This window comes from Neoarius graeffei, chromosome 13 (genome assembly GCF_027579695.1).
Source record: "Neoarius graeffei isolate fNeoGra1 chromosome 13, fNeoGra1.pri, whole genome shotgun sequence".
Lineage (NCBI taxonomy): Eukaryota > Metazoa > Chordata > Actinopteri > Siluriformes > Ariidae > Neoarius > Neoarius graeffei.
In genome coordinates, this window is record NC_083581.1 from 43,809,411 (window position 1) to 43,824,078 (window position 14,668).

The following is a 14,668-nucleotide window of genomic DNA, read 5'->3' on the forward strand; positions in this document are numbered from 1 at the left end:
AATGGATTAATAAATAAATAAATAAATAAATAAATGTGGTATAAGTGTGGGATGTGTTAATCCTGCAGCAATGCACTGTAAGAGGTGTATAAAGTGTAAATGCTGAATATTTATCACAGCAAGCACAGCAGTGTTTAATGAGCTCAGTAAATATTCACTCAGCAAATTAATCTCTCTCACACACACACACACACACACACACACACACACACACACACACACACAGCTGTACCAGTCTGCCAGAATATATATATATATATATATATATATATATATATATATATATATATATATATATATATATATATATATATTAGAAGTTTCTGGTGCACAAGATAAACTACATAAGAGAAGCCAGAACTCCATAAGTATGTGGAAGCATTCCTGACAGGAGAATGAACATATAGCGGGACGAGGTGCACACCAGATACTTTCTCCTGTGCAACAGATATGTTTTCATGCACACCAGATAATTTCTCGTGTGCACCAGAAACGGTCTGTCCCTCTTTTTGTCTTTCTCCCTATCTGTGTATACTCAAACAAAGCTCTCTGTGTCTGCCTCGTACTTTATTGAGATTCATTTTCATTTGTCTATCATTCTGTGTGTGTGTGTGTGTACCAGGTCTCCTTGGTGGTAAATGTAGCGAGTGAGTGTGGCTTCACTGAGGAGCACTATACGGATCTGCAGCAGCTTCAGAGGAATTTTGGACCGTACCATTTCAACGTGCTGGGATTCCCATGTAATCAGTTCGGCCAGCAGGAACCCGGCAGCGATAAAGAGATCGACAGCTTTGTGAGGCGAGTTTATGGAGTCTCGTTTCCACTCTTCAGCAAAATTGCTGTGGTGGGGACCGGGGCCAACAATGCCTTTAAATACCTCACAGGTAACACACACATACATTTTTGTACTTCTTTCTTTGTGGAGACACTCATTGACATAATGCATTCCCTTGCTTCTTACCCTAACCTTAACCATCATAACTAAATGCCTAACCTCAACCCTTACTCTCACCCTAACCTAAACCTAGTTCTAACCTGAACCCTAAAACTAAATTTTAACCTTCAGACAGTCCTTTGAAGAAGTGAGGACCAGCCAAAATCTCTGAACTCTGTTGATAAAAATGAAAAATGTATTCAGGTCCTCAATATGTTGCAAGTACACACACACACACACACCAATTCAAGTTCAAAGTCCCTTCCCATGCCAGGACCTGATCTTCCCAGGCAGTCTAACCAGTACTAACTAGGCCCTTGAGGCACATCGGGCAGCCCCAATCTCCGTTTCAGTAGCCCTCAGCCTCTCACCAATTATATAGTTGGGGTTACAGTGGGGGGCCAGTCCTCTGGTAACTGCAAGAGTTTGACTCCCTACTCACATCTGTATTGCGGCATGCCTCACCAGATGACAGTAGGTACCATTTTGATAATGGTCTTTGGTATGACATGACCGCGAGTAGAACTTGTGATCTCTCGTTCGAGAGGTTTACACGCTAACTGCTAGGTTTGTTCGTAGGGCCATTCGTAAAATCAGAGGAGAAACGTGCAAAAGATTAAAGTATGCAGCTATGTCATCTCTTCATGAGTACAATATTATGCATGTAATGAAACAGACGAGTATAACACTTACGTTTTTTTATCCAATGTTGTTATGTAGCCTGCTATGCGATTACACAGAGTGACAATATTCTATTTTCTGTCCAACTAGCTTACATAACATTGGATATAACTACACAAAGTTTCATCTTGATAATGTGTGGTAGCCTGCAGCAAAATGGTTACAACCTAACTAGCACATTATTATTATTATTATTATTATTATTATTATTATTATTATTAATTTCACTGAGGTGACATCATAAAAGTTTTCTGTGATTTTATTGGCTCTATTGTAATTGTAGGTCCTGAGCTCAGTAAGGGTAATTTCCAGTGCTGTATGCTAACTTAAAAGACTTGTGCTAACTATATTATGCTGATATTTTGTATCTTTTGTAATATATTGAGTCTTTTGCCGAGAATTAGCTAAGGAGGGTGTATGGTTCATTTGGTTCCTATTCTGAAAGTTTGATCAGTTGTGTATAATGACGTGTATTCTTGTGCAACATTCATCAGCACGCTATGAGTCTTATTTGTCTATCTATCTATCTATCTATCTATCTATCTATCTATCTATCTATCTATCTATCTATCTATCTATCTATCTATCTATCAGTGGCGGCTGGTAGTCTTTCAAACAGGGGAGGCTGGTCGGTTATGATATTTCCAGATTTTAAAAGAAAAAAGAAAAAACATCAGTTTTGCCCATACTCTTGCCTCTGATCTGGCTGATTGTTGGCAGGGTCACAAACTGTGAAATAACAGGTTCTTTTGGCCCATTAGCCTACTGTCCAATATACATGATGGTGGTGTTGGGGGTATTTTAACATTTTATATTTTAAAATTGTGGCATGTTGTTTAAAAAGTGATCATTATTGAAAGCAGCTTTTTGTCAGGAACCTCAGCATTCAATGACACTTTCCCTATATTTTACTTATTTTGACTGAGAAATGTTTTATTGACAATTTTGATAACCCTTCACTTTTAATCCAGGTCTGTAGTGTGAAATGTTCTCGGCTGTGTTTTTGTTTAAAAATGTTTTCCAAATTGTAGCTGTGTTTTAATTCATATCCAGAGAAATATATATTCCAATATAATATACTCAGCATAAACATTTTAAATAGATTCTATATTTTTGGTCCATCCATGACATATTACTAAAGTAGCCTATTTACTGTTGTTGATGTGGGTCACTTGCTGTTAGCCAATTCACTTTCTCGTACCAGGAGAGCTGAAAGGAACGAGTATTATTCCCTACCTTTTTCACCAAGTCAATTTGAGGCGTTGGTCTACCCTGCTCTTTAATTTTAATTTTTTCCTCGAAAGGAAGACTGACAAATGGCTTCGCCAAAATTAAATCAGCAATGCTTGGCATCCGTGTGCAGCTTTCTTGCTAGCTGACTAGCCCCCTCAAGTTCAAGTTCAGTCACTCAAATAAACGAAATTTCTGGAACTAAGATAGCAAACTTGACAACACTATATTTACACTTTATTTACAATGAAAATATATACAAACTAAAAAAGCTGGTAGAAACCGTATATAATGAATGAAATCGAAATGTAAGCTGATCTCTTACAATACACTACAGCACTTCCGATTCCGCATGGGACTGAACTGAAATTCACCGCTGCCTGTCTATATTTGAAACGAGCTGTCAATCAAAGAAAATATCCGGCCGCTTTCACCAATCACCAGTCTCCTCGCGGAAACTGCCATGTCCCTCCCATGTGAGGCTCGGAGTCCGTAGGCGGGCATTTTCGCAGTATTTGTCCAATAACCGTCTTGCATTTTGAGATTGAAAAGCGCATCGCTCCCAAATGCCGTTGAAGTCCACTGAGGCTGGGAGTCCGTGAGACTCCGTGGGCGGGCATTTTAGCAGTATTTGTCCAATAACCGTCTTGCTTTTTGAGATTGAAAGCGCAGAGCTCCCAATGCCATTGAAGTCCACTGAGGCTGGGCTGCATCGCGCTGTCACGAGGGGGAAAAACTCACGCACACATTAGGCGAACTGGGGAAAGTTATAACGGAATGATTTCGCACTGTAGTTGGGTTGAGCACATATATTTCTATGATTCAATGTTCGTCATTTTTAGAGGAGGCTGAGCCTCCCTCGTTGTCTTAGAGCAATCGCCCATGCTATCTATCTATCTATCTATCTATCTATCTATCTATCTATCTATCTATCTATCTATCTATCTATCTATCTGTCTGTCTGTCTGTCTGTCTGTCTGTCTGTCTGTCCGTCTGTATTTGTGTGTGTGTGTGTGTGTGTGTGTGATTCCACCAGATTTTCATACCAGATGCTCAGATTATGGATTTTGAGTTATACCTGCTGCATTACACTACCAAGCCTCTGTATGCAGGAAATACAAACCGAAGTGAAACTGGACCAAGGGAAGTTACTGTAAATCTGACGTGAAATCATGTGCACGCAACCCAAAATGGTCCATTTTCCAGGCAGAAAGCCTTCAAAATGTCCATGATGTTTCAGCTAGGTCTAAAGTCTATTTTTGGACCAGAATGACACTACATTTACTGTGGATTTGCAAAACAGCTATCGGTAATTTAATTTGATGCCTCATTGATTGGTTGGCACCATGCCAAATTCATTTTTGCCACTGTGCCAATTATGTGAGAATATTAGTCGCCGATACTCTGTTTCTAACATGGGACCAACTTTAACCTGTATACAGTGTTACCATCAAAGCTAGAACTGTTACTGATACAAGATAGTCAGTCATAAAATGTGTTTTGATTCCTTTTAACCTCTGAACAAGCAGGGTTGAAAACATGGAGACCAGGACTCCGAATCAGTCAGTACTAGGGGTGTGCAAAAATATCGATACGGCGATATATCGCGATACTTTGTCTTCTGATTCAATATCGATACTCAAAATTTGAATATCGATATTTTTTCAAATAATAAATCATGTTTCAGACGGGTTGTAAATCCAGTACGACTTCCGCACCTCTGCTCCGCGAGGTGTCGCTGTGCCGCTCCCTCACTGCAAGGCACTCTTCGTCTTCTCTTTTTTCCCCGGCGGTTGCAGTGAGGAAAAAAAACAAGCAAGCATGGCTGTTAACGTAAACCTAGAGACGCCGCCGAACTTTAAGGCAGATGTTTGGAGGCACTTTGGATTCCAAAGGAAAGGAGAAAAAAACAGTGAGCCGGTGTTCTGTAAAGTTATCCTACCTCTTTAATTTGTCCTACCAAGCCTACTGCGCATGCGCGAAATCCAGGAGGGTAGGAAAATTCAACAGTACTTTTGTCCTACCGATCAGCTGGGCTGATAGAAAATCGGTGAGTATTTCAGGCATTTGCCGATTTTTATGTTTTGTGCGTATTGGTCGAGTCTTTGGCCGAGTCAAATAATTTGTAATGCCTTGTTTTGAATAATAAACCGGTCTGTATGAGAACTTGCTAATTCATGTGTTTTGCGCATGCGCAGTAGGCTTCGCGGATGCGCAGTAGGAGACTAATGCCGCTTTTCCACTACAAACGCGGCTGAGCCGTGCCGTGCCGAGTCGAGCTGAGTCGGGCTGAGCGGGGCTGTCGGAGTTGCATTTCGACTACAACCGCGCTGAACCGTGCTGGCTGGAAGTGGGTGGACACATTGGGTGGAGTTAGCAAAAGTGGGTGGACGTCACGTGATGTCGTTAAGCAGCGCAAACAGTGACATCAGTGACAGTGGCGGAACAAGTCAGAGCCGGGCCGGGGGCGGGGCAAATGACCGGGCCCTTTATTAAAGCTTATCATAACATCATTTTAGGCTACAAAATGTCCGCAACTGCGGTGTTTACCAATTTCAACACTACCGGGTGCAACTATGTTATTTAGTACATCAAATCCTTCAAACGAACATGTAACTCAGAAACAAAAAACATTAGGATACTGTACATGGCTCATAATAAAACATCAATAGCCTATACTGCGCACATTATTTGAAGGGCATACGAATGAGCGCTCAGAGGTTGCAACGGTGACAGGAAGAGTCAGAAATAAAAGGAGGGCGGTGCAAACCTCACTGAATGCACTGTGTTTACCAATTTCAACACTACGGGGTGCAACTATGTTATTTTGTACATTAAGTCCTTCAAACGAACATGTAACTCAGAAACAAAAAAACATTAGGTGACATACTGTACATGGCTCATAATAAAACATCAATAGCCTACTGCGCGCATTATTTGAAGGGCATACGACGAGCCTTGCGCTCCGCGAACTCGTCCACGATGCTCTGTATGTCACTGATTCAGTGAGCTTTTAAGTGGTAGTCTCACGACCCGAATAGTAAACAATAAACATGTGGCCCTTTTCCACTACCCTTTTTCAGCTCACTTCAGCTCGCTTCAGCTCACTTCAGCCCGACACGGCTCGCGTTTCGACTACCAAAAACCAGCACGACTCAGCTCGTTTCAGCCCTGCTTAGCCCCTAAAACTCGCACCGTTTTGGAGTAGGGCTGAAGCGAGCCAAGCCGTGCCGAGTGAGGTTGGGGGCGTGAGCAGACACTCCCCTGTGCACTGATTGGTGAGGAGGAGTGTCCTCACATGCCCACACACGCCCCGCGAGTGCGCTGGGATCTGTAAACACCGCAAACCCGGAAGGAGAAGAATTACGAATTACGAGAATTTCTGAAGCCTTATGCGCCTCGCCTCATCTATACGCTCTTGCCAGTATCTGTCCGCGTTGTAGGTGACAACAAGCCACAGCACCAAGACCAGCAACACTAACGACTCCATGTCCTCCATGTTTATTGTTTACTATTCGGGTCGTGAGACTACCGCTTAAAAGATCACTGAATCAGTGACATACAGAGCATCGTGGACGAGTTCGCGGAGCGCAAGGCTCGCCGTATGCCCTTCAAATAATGCGCGCAGTAGGCTATTGATGTTTTATTATGAGCCATGTACAGTATGTCGCCTAATGTTTTTTTGTTTCTGAGTTACATGTTCGTTTGAAGGACTTAATGTACAAAATAACATAGTTGCACCCCGTAGTGTTGAAATTGGTAAACACAGTGCATTCAGTGAGGTTTGCACCGCCCTCCTTTTATTTCTGACTCTTCCTGTCACCGTTGCAACCTCTGAGCGCTCATTCGTATGCCCTTCAAATAATGTGCGCAGTATAGGCTATTGATGTTTTATTATGAGCCATGTACAGTATCCTAATGTTTTTTGTTTCTGAGTTACATGTTCGTTTGAAGGACTTGATGTACTAAATAACATAGTTGCACCCGGTAGTGTTGAAATTGGTAAACACCGCAGCTGCGGACATTTTGTAGCCTAAAATGATGTTATGATAAGCTTTAATAAAGGGCCCGGTCATTTGCCCCGCCCCCGGCCCGGCTCTGACTTGTTCCGCCACTGTCACTGATGTCACTGTTTGCGCTGCTTAACGACATCACCTGACGTCCACCCACTTTCGCTAACTCCACCCAATGTGTCCACCCACTTCCAGCCAGCACGGTTCAGCGCGGTTGTAGTCGAAATGCAACTCCAACAGCCCCGCTCAGCTCGACTCGGCACGGCACGGCTCAGCCGCGTTTGTAGTGGAAAAGCGGCAATGGAGGACATGGAGTCGTTAGTGTTGCTGGTCTTGGTGCTGTGGCTTGTTGTCACCGACAACGCCAACAGATACTGGCAAGAGCGTATAGATGAGGCGAGGCGCATAAGGCTTCAGAAATTCTCGTAATTCGTAATTCTTCTTCTTCCGGGTTTGCGGTGTTTACAGATCCCAGCGCGCTCGCGGGGCGTGTGTGGGCATGTGAGGACACTCCTCCTCACCAATCAGTGCACAGGGGAGTGTCTCCTCACGCCCCCAACCTCACTCGGCACGGCTTGGCTCGCTTCAGCCCCACTCCAAAACGGTGCGAGTTTTAGGGGCTAAGCAGGGCTGAAACGAGCTGAGTCGTGCTGGTTTTTGGTAGTCGAAACGCGAGCCGTGTCGGGCTGAAGTGAGCTGAAGCGAGCTGAAGTGAGCTGAAAAAGGGTAGTGGAAAAGGGCCAAAAGATGCACACTGCACTTTTCAATGTTTCAGTGTGTTGTTCCTGCAAAATAAGCACAAGTTAAATGTTCTCAGGTATATGTTCTCAAGTTTACAAAGAACAAATTGATATTAGTGTTAGCACTGAAATGTATGTGCAGTCTGCAGTGCAAGTTTTAATAAAACAATTTGATTCTGCTTGTTAAGCAGCACTGATGTGTCCATGCTTACAGAAAAGTTGATAATACTAGCACAGAAATGGGAATTTTCTGTATGTTGTAGTGAAGCAACTCTTGGTTTTGCCAGCAGTGGAATAGAGACAAATATATGTCTGGCTAGAGTGTGTAGTTATGTATGTGAAATTTAATTTTACAGTGGTCAATAAATTCTGATTTTCTTCAGTGACACATATCGTGATGTGGTTGAAATTTCTTGCAATATATCGATTATCGCAGAATCGCTGTATCGTGATATTATCGTTATCGTGGGCAAAATATCGCCATAGTATCGTATCGTGAGGTATCTGGTGATACCCAGCCCTAGTCAGTACATGTGACACTGAATGGACGCTGTCGAGTGTTGACTTGTTCCCGGTTCTGGACAGTATCTACACGGTAGTCATTTAAAACCAGTTCCTGTCTCAAGTCCTCTAGGACCAGCCTCAGTCTAACACAGTCGTGGATGATGTTAAAAGTGGTAAATGTGTCCCATAGGGGCGCTATTGAGGTGATTATTCATTGATAGTTACTGAATCAGCCAGCGAAAACAGTACAAAATACTGCGCGCTTTTCAATGCTGTTTCTATGCATTCTGTGAACAGAGCATCTGGTACAAAAATCCCATGGCATGACGCATATACATACATACATGAAGAGTTTGGTTCTAAAACATGATAAATCCACAGTGATTAAAAAAAGGTATTTTCTTTACCAAAAAATTGGTAGCATTAAAATCACTATTTTCTATTTGAAGCTTTAATATAACACCATTAAGTTATAATAACAATGAAAATGCAAATCTAGATTTTGATTTTTTTTTATTTTATTTTTTTAAAAACTGATTTTTCCCCAAAATGCGAGATATCCATGACAGGTTTTTTTTCCCTAAAATGCAATAAATCCATCATCCATTACATCAATAAATTATTTTATTTATTTATTTATTGTGTGTGTGTGTGTGTGTGTGTGTGTGTGTGTGTGTGTGTGTGTGTGTGTGAGAGAAATATAACTAGAAGCAAAGAGTAAAGTTGATCTACACATATAACAGTCTCTGAACATGGACCATCTCTGATATTGGACCACAGATTTTCTCACATTACATTCATCTTGTCGTCTACAAGCAACAATCTATTTTACACAGAAAGCTCTGAGGAATGTTAATAGACCCAGTCAGATGTTTACATTGATTTTTTTTTTGTTAAAAAAAAGGACAAACATTTTATTCTGAACAATAAATGTAGAAGTTTGGACACTTTGTACAGCACATACAGTTAAATTCATAGCAGAGCTCCATACTGAAGAGAATATGGTTAAGCATCGAACTGACTGTTGATGGCTTTGCGACCACCGGGAACCCTGTAAGTGCAAGGCAACATATCTCAGAAACACATGACCACCAGACAACAAACTTCAGATCTTTATTTTAAGATAGATAGGTTTTATCACTTTTAGCTCTTTTTAAATTTGTTTAAAAAAAAAACCCCATGGGATTATTTACTAACACATTTTACACTCGTCAGGAACTCCATTTTTAGGCAGTGCCTAAATACAGATATTAAGTGGCATATCTCGATCCCAGGAGGAATCAAGTGCGCGCGAAGTGGAAAATAACATCGGACCACATTCTCATCTCATCTCATTATCTCTAGCCACTTTATCCTGTTCTACAGGGTCGCAGGCAAGCTGGAGCCTATCCCAGCTGACTACGGGCGAAAGGCGGGGTACACCCTGGACAAGTCGCCAGGTCATCACAGGGCTGACACATAGACACAGACAACCATTCACACTCACATTCACACCTGCGGTCAATTTAGAGTCACCAGTTAACCTAACCTGCATGTCTTTGGACTGTGGGGGAAACCGGAGCACCCAGAGGAAACCCACGCGGACACGGGGAGAACATGCAAACTCCGCACAGAAAGGCCCTCGTCGGCCACGGGGCTCGAACCCAGACCTTCTTGCTGTGAGGCGACAGCGCTAACCACTACACCACCGTGCCGCCCACCTGGAATAATAATATAAAACATTAAGAAATGTTTGATTTCATCAAAGTTGTTCATTTATTTCATTCAAAATCTCACTAAAAGATTCTCTGTGATGTTGATGGTCAGTGGGAGCTGCCATTACTGTTTACGTATTTGAATGGTGCACTGTGATTGGTCAAGCAGAGATATCATGTTTTATGGAAAATCAGTAGTGGCGTTTGTTACGTTTTGGAAAGAAAGGGGATATACAATGCTGAGAAACATAGCGGATATCTCTTTTTTTTTTTTTTTTGCATAAAATTGATTTTAGATCTTTGAATAGTGGTCAAATGCCAAACTTCTTTTGGCAGGAACTTGAGGTTTTTTTTTTTTTTAAATGGCGTTTATTGCATTTTGGAACAAAACTCTTCATATAGTTTTAAATGCTCTGCAGTGGGTTTCCCAAAAGCCTCCTAACACTAAGAGCGTCTTAACTAGGAGAGTGTGTTCATTGTGCTGCTCACTCTTTGTGCTGCGATGCTTTTGGGAAACCCACCACTGATTATTTGTGATTTGTGTTGTTCCAAAGCTTTAAATCACTGAACAAAAATTATAGTTTGTGCCAAATGGTGTGCGCTATTTTTAGGGGTGGGGTGAGGTGGGGTGCTGAGGGGGGTGTTTCCACCCAGGGTGCCATAGCTAGAACCTCCGCTGCTTAAAGCTAAATATGAGTGAATGCTACTCTAGTGGGTTATTAATAATAATAATAATAATAATAATAATAATAATAATAAACTGTTGAGTGAAATTTAAACTAATAAGTTAATTTATTCCTCTCTCTCTCTCTCTCTCTCTCTCTCTCTCTCTCTCTCTCTCTCTCTCAGAGGTGACAGGGAAGGAGCCTGACTGGAATTTCTGGAAATATCTGATTGATGTGGATGGTAAAGTCATCGGCTCGTGGGGTCCTCAAGTGTCTGTGAAGGAAATTCGACCAAAGATTGCAGAGATGGTGCGCAAACTCATCATCAAACGCAAGGAGGAGCTGTAGAGATGCGCGCGCGCGCACACACACACACACACACACACACACACACACACACACACACATCTATCTACATAAATTTATTCAACAGAATGTAAATTGTGATACTAAATCAGTATTACTACTATGAAACACACACACACACACACACACACACACACACACACACACACACACACACACACACACACACACAGAGTTTCCCACAAGCAAGTAGGTCCATAGAACATATCATATTTTCCAGACTAGAAGACACTCTATAACAGATATTATGTTTTACACCACAGCACTGCTGAATTCTGGATTGTGATTGTGATAAGAGGTGTTGAATTTTCTGTAACAGCAGGTCGAACAGTGGTGCAGCTGTAAATCATAGGTTTTATTAATGAGCTCATTCTAATGTTTCATATATCATTTCTGTAGTAATAGCTCATTCACAGAGACTGACTAATAAATTGCAGTCTTCAGAGTTGAAAAATAGCACCACTAACAGGAGAAAAACTAAACTAGTCAACACCAGTAGGGGGCACTGTTGAAAATTCTCACTACCTGAGAGGGTCGCGGGCAAGCTGGAGCCTATCCCAGCTGACTTTTGGGTGAGAGACGGGGTACACCCTGGACAAGTCGCCAGGTCATCACAGGGCTGACACAGAGAGACACACAACCATTCACACTCACACCTACGGTCAATATAGAGTCACCAGTTAACCTAACCTGCATGTCTTTGGACTGTGGGGGAAACCGGAGCACCCGGAGGAAACCCACGCGGACACAGGGAGAACATGCAAACTCCATACAGAAAGGCCCTCGCTGGCCGCAAACCCAGAACCTTCTTGGTGTGAGGCGACAGTGCTAACCACTACACCACTGTGCCGCCCCTGAATGCAATCTGTCCAACAAAGCTATTAATAAACAGTTGTTTATTGTTTTTAATGCAAATTATAGTCCGGAAAATTTGGTTCAGGGAACATACTCCCTTAAATCCCTCACCCTGCCCCTCACCTAGACCTCAACAATTTAGAACTTCACACACACATATACACGCACACAGAAAGACACACACACACCTATACTAACACACACACAAGCCGCTGTCACACAGAAGAATGTCCAGCATACAGTGGTGCTTGAAAGTTTGTGAACCCTTTAGAATTTTCTACATTTCTGCATAAATTTGATTGAAAACATCATCAGATTTTCACACAAGTCCTAAAAGTAGATAAAAAGAACCCAGTTAAACAAATGAGACAAAAATATTATACTTGGTCATTTATTTATTGAGGAAAATGATCCAATATTACATACACTATATTGCCAAAAGTATTCGCTCACCTGCCTTGACTCACATATGAGCTTAAGTGACATCTCATTCCTAATCCATAGGGTTCAATATGATGTCGGTCCACCCTTTGCAGCTAGAACAGCTTCACCTCTTCTGGAAAGGCTGTCCACAAGGTTTAGGAGTGTGTTTATGGGAATTTTTGACCATCCTTCCAGAAGCGCATTTGTGAGGTCACACACTGATGTTGGATGAGAAGGCCTGGCTCTCAGTCTCCGCTCTAATTCATCCCAAAGGTGTTCTATTGGGTTGAGGTCAGGACTCTGTGCAGGCCAGTCAAGTTCATCCACACCAGACTCTGTCATCCATGTCTTTATGGACCTTGCTTTGTGCACTGGTGCACAGTCATGTTGGAAGAGGAAGGGTCCAGCTCCAAACTGTAAAAACAGTCTGCATGCCTAGGTGCTTGATTTTATACACCTGTGGCCATGGAAGTGATTGGAACACCTGATTCCGATAATTTGGATGGGTGAGCAAATACTTTTGGCAATATAGTGTATCTGTAAGTGGCAAAAGTATGTGAACCTCTAGGATTAGCAGTTAATTTGATGGTGAAATTAGAGTCATGTGTTTTCAATCAATGGGATGACAATCAGGTGTGAGTGGGCACCCTGTTTTATTTAAAGAACAGGGATCTATCAAAGTCTGATCTTCACAACACATGTTTGTGGAAGTGTATCGTGGCATGAACAAAGGAGATTTCTGAGGAACTCGGAAAAAGCGTTGTTGATGCTCATCAGGCTGGAAAAGGTTACAAAGCCATCTCTAAAGAGTTTGGACTCCACCAATCCACAGTCAGACAGATTTTGTACAAATGGAGAAAATTCAAGACCATTGTTACCCTCCCCAGGAGTGGTCGACCAACAAAGATCACTCCAAGAGCAAGGCGTGTAATAGTCGGCGAGGTCACAAAGGACCCCAGGGTAACTTCTAAGCAACTGAAGGCCTCTCTCACATTGGCTAATGTTAATGTTCATGAGTCCACCATCAGGAGAACACTGAACAACAATGGTGTGCATGGCAGGGTTGCAAGGAAGAAGCCACTGCTCTCCAAAAAGAACATTGCTGCTCGTCTGCAGTTTGCTAAAGATCATGTGGACAAGCCAGAAGGCTATTGGAAAAATGTTTTGTGGATGGATGAGGCCAAAATAGAACTTTTTGGTTTACATGAGAAGCGTTATGTTTGGAGAAAGGAAAACACTGCATTCCAGCATAAGAACCTTATCCCATCTGTGAAACATGGTGGTGGTACTTTCATGGTTTGGGCCTGTTTTGCTGCATCTGGGCCAGGATGGCATGCCATCATTGATGGAACAATTAATTCTAACCCTTACGAAAATTAACCATGGTTTTACCATGGTTTATAGTTATTCATGGTTTTCATGGTTTTTTTGGGTAACCATGAAAACCATGGTTCATGACTATGGTTTAACCATGATTTACCCATGGTTTCACTATGGTATAATCTTTGCCATAAACCATGTTTTTTTTTTTTTTTTTTCAACCAAACCATGCTTTTTAAACCATGGTTTTCTTATTCACGTTTCAAAAGTCTCATCTCATCTCATTATCTCTAGCCGCTTTATCCTTCTACAGGGTCGCAGGCAAGCTGGAGCCTATCCCAGCTGACTACGGGCGAAAGGCGGGGTACACCCTGGACAAGTCGCCAGGTCATCACAGGGCTGACACATAGACACAGACAACCATTCACACTCACACCTACAGTCAACTTAGAGTCACCAGTTAACCTAACCTGCATGCCTTTGGACTGTGGGGGAAACTGGAGCACCCGGAGGAAACCTACGCGGACACGGGGAGAATATGCAAACTCTGCACAGAAAGGCCCTCGCCGGCCACGGGGCTCGAACCCGGACCTTCTTGCTGTGAGGCGACAGTGCTAACCACTACACCACCGTTAGGCTACAATAATTCACACAGCAAACAAGAAGGTGACCTAGTGTTGAGTTCGTGCAATATTAGCCCAGTGGTTGGGTTAAAGTTGAGTTATTTTTGACCCAGTATTTTTAGAGTGTATTATTATTGTTGTTGTTGTTGTTTAGGATGTACTATATGCATTTTACCTCAATGTTCACTTAAATTTTTAGGTTCTAAGTAAATGTTAATGTATCTGGGCTGTTAATCGAGATCCTTCTCTACAGCATTGACTGTTGGACGAAAGCATGGTAATACTACAGTTAGTGCATCCTTTTAAAAACCATACTATCCCTTTTTAAACTAATTTCATAGTTACTATGACCTATTACACATACAACTATGATGCTACCACAGCTACTGCAGTACTATGGATAAACCACAGTAATGCTATGATTGGTTCATAGTACTTAGAATCACCATGAAATACCATAGTAGAACCATGGTTACTACCATGGATGAACCATAGTAATACTATGGTTGGTTCATAATACTTAGAATAACCATGAGATACCATGGTAGAATCATGGTTCCTACATAAAAACCATAGTATAACCATGGTTACTACATAAAAACCATTTTCGTAAGGGAAAT

At 42.0% G+C, this 14,668-nt stretch overlaps 1 protein-coding gene across 1 annotated transcript in view; it reads left to right on the top strand.

The window, feature by feature from the left end:
* gpx7 (glutathione peroxidase 7) overlaps nucleotides 1-11,955 on the top strand; it is a 35,590-nt gene extending 23,635 nt beyond the window's left edge. Inside the window, exons 2-3 of the mRNA XM_060936834.1 lie at nucleotides 623-884; nucleotides 10,646-11,955. Coding sequence (XP_060792817.1) covers nucleotides 623-884; nucleotides 10,646-10,809 — 426 coding nt within the window. The 3' untranslated portion in view covers nucleotides 10,810-11,955. The remainder of the gene's footprint in view (nucleotides 1-622; nucleotides 885-10,645) is intronic.
* The last annotated feature ends 2,713 nt before the right edge of the window (nucleotides 11,956-14,668 follow it).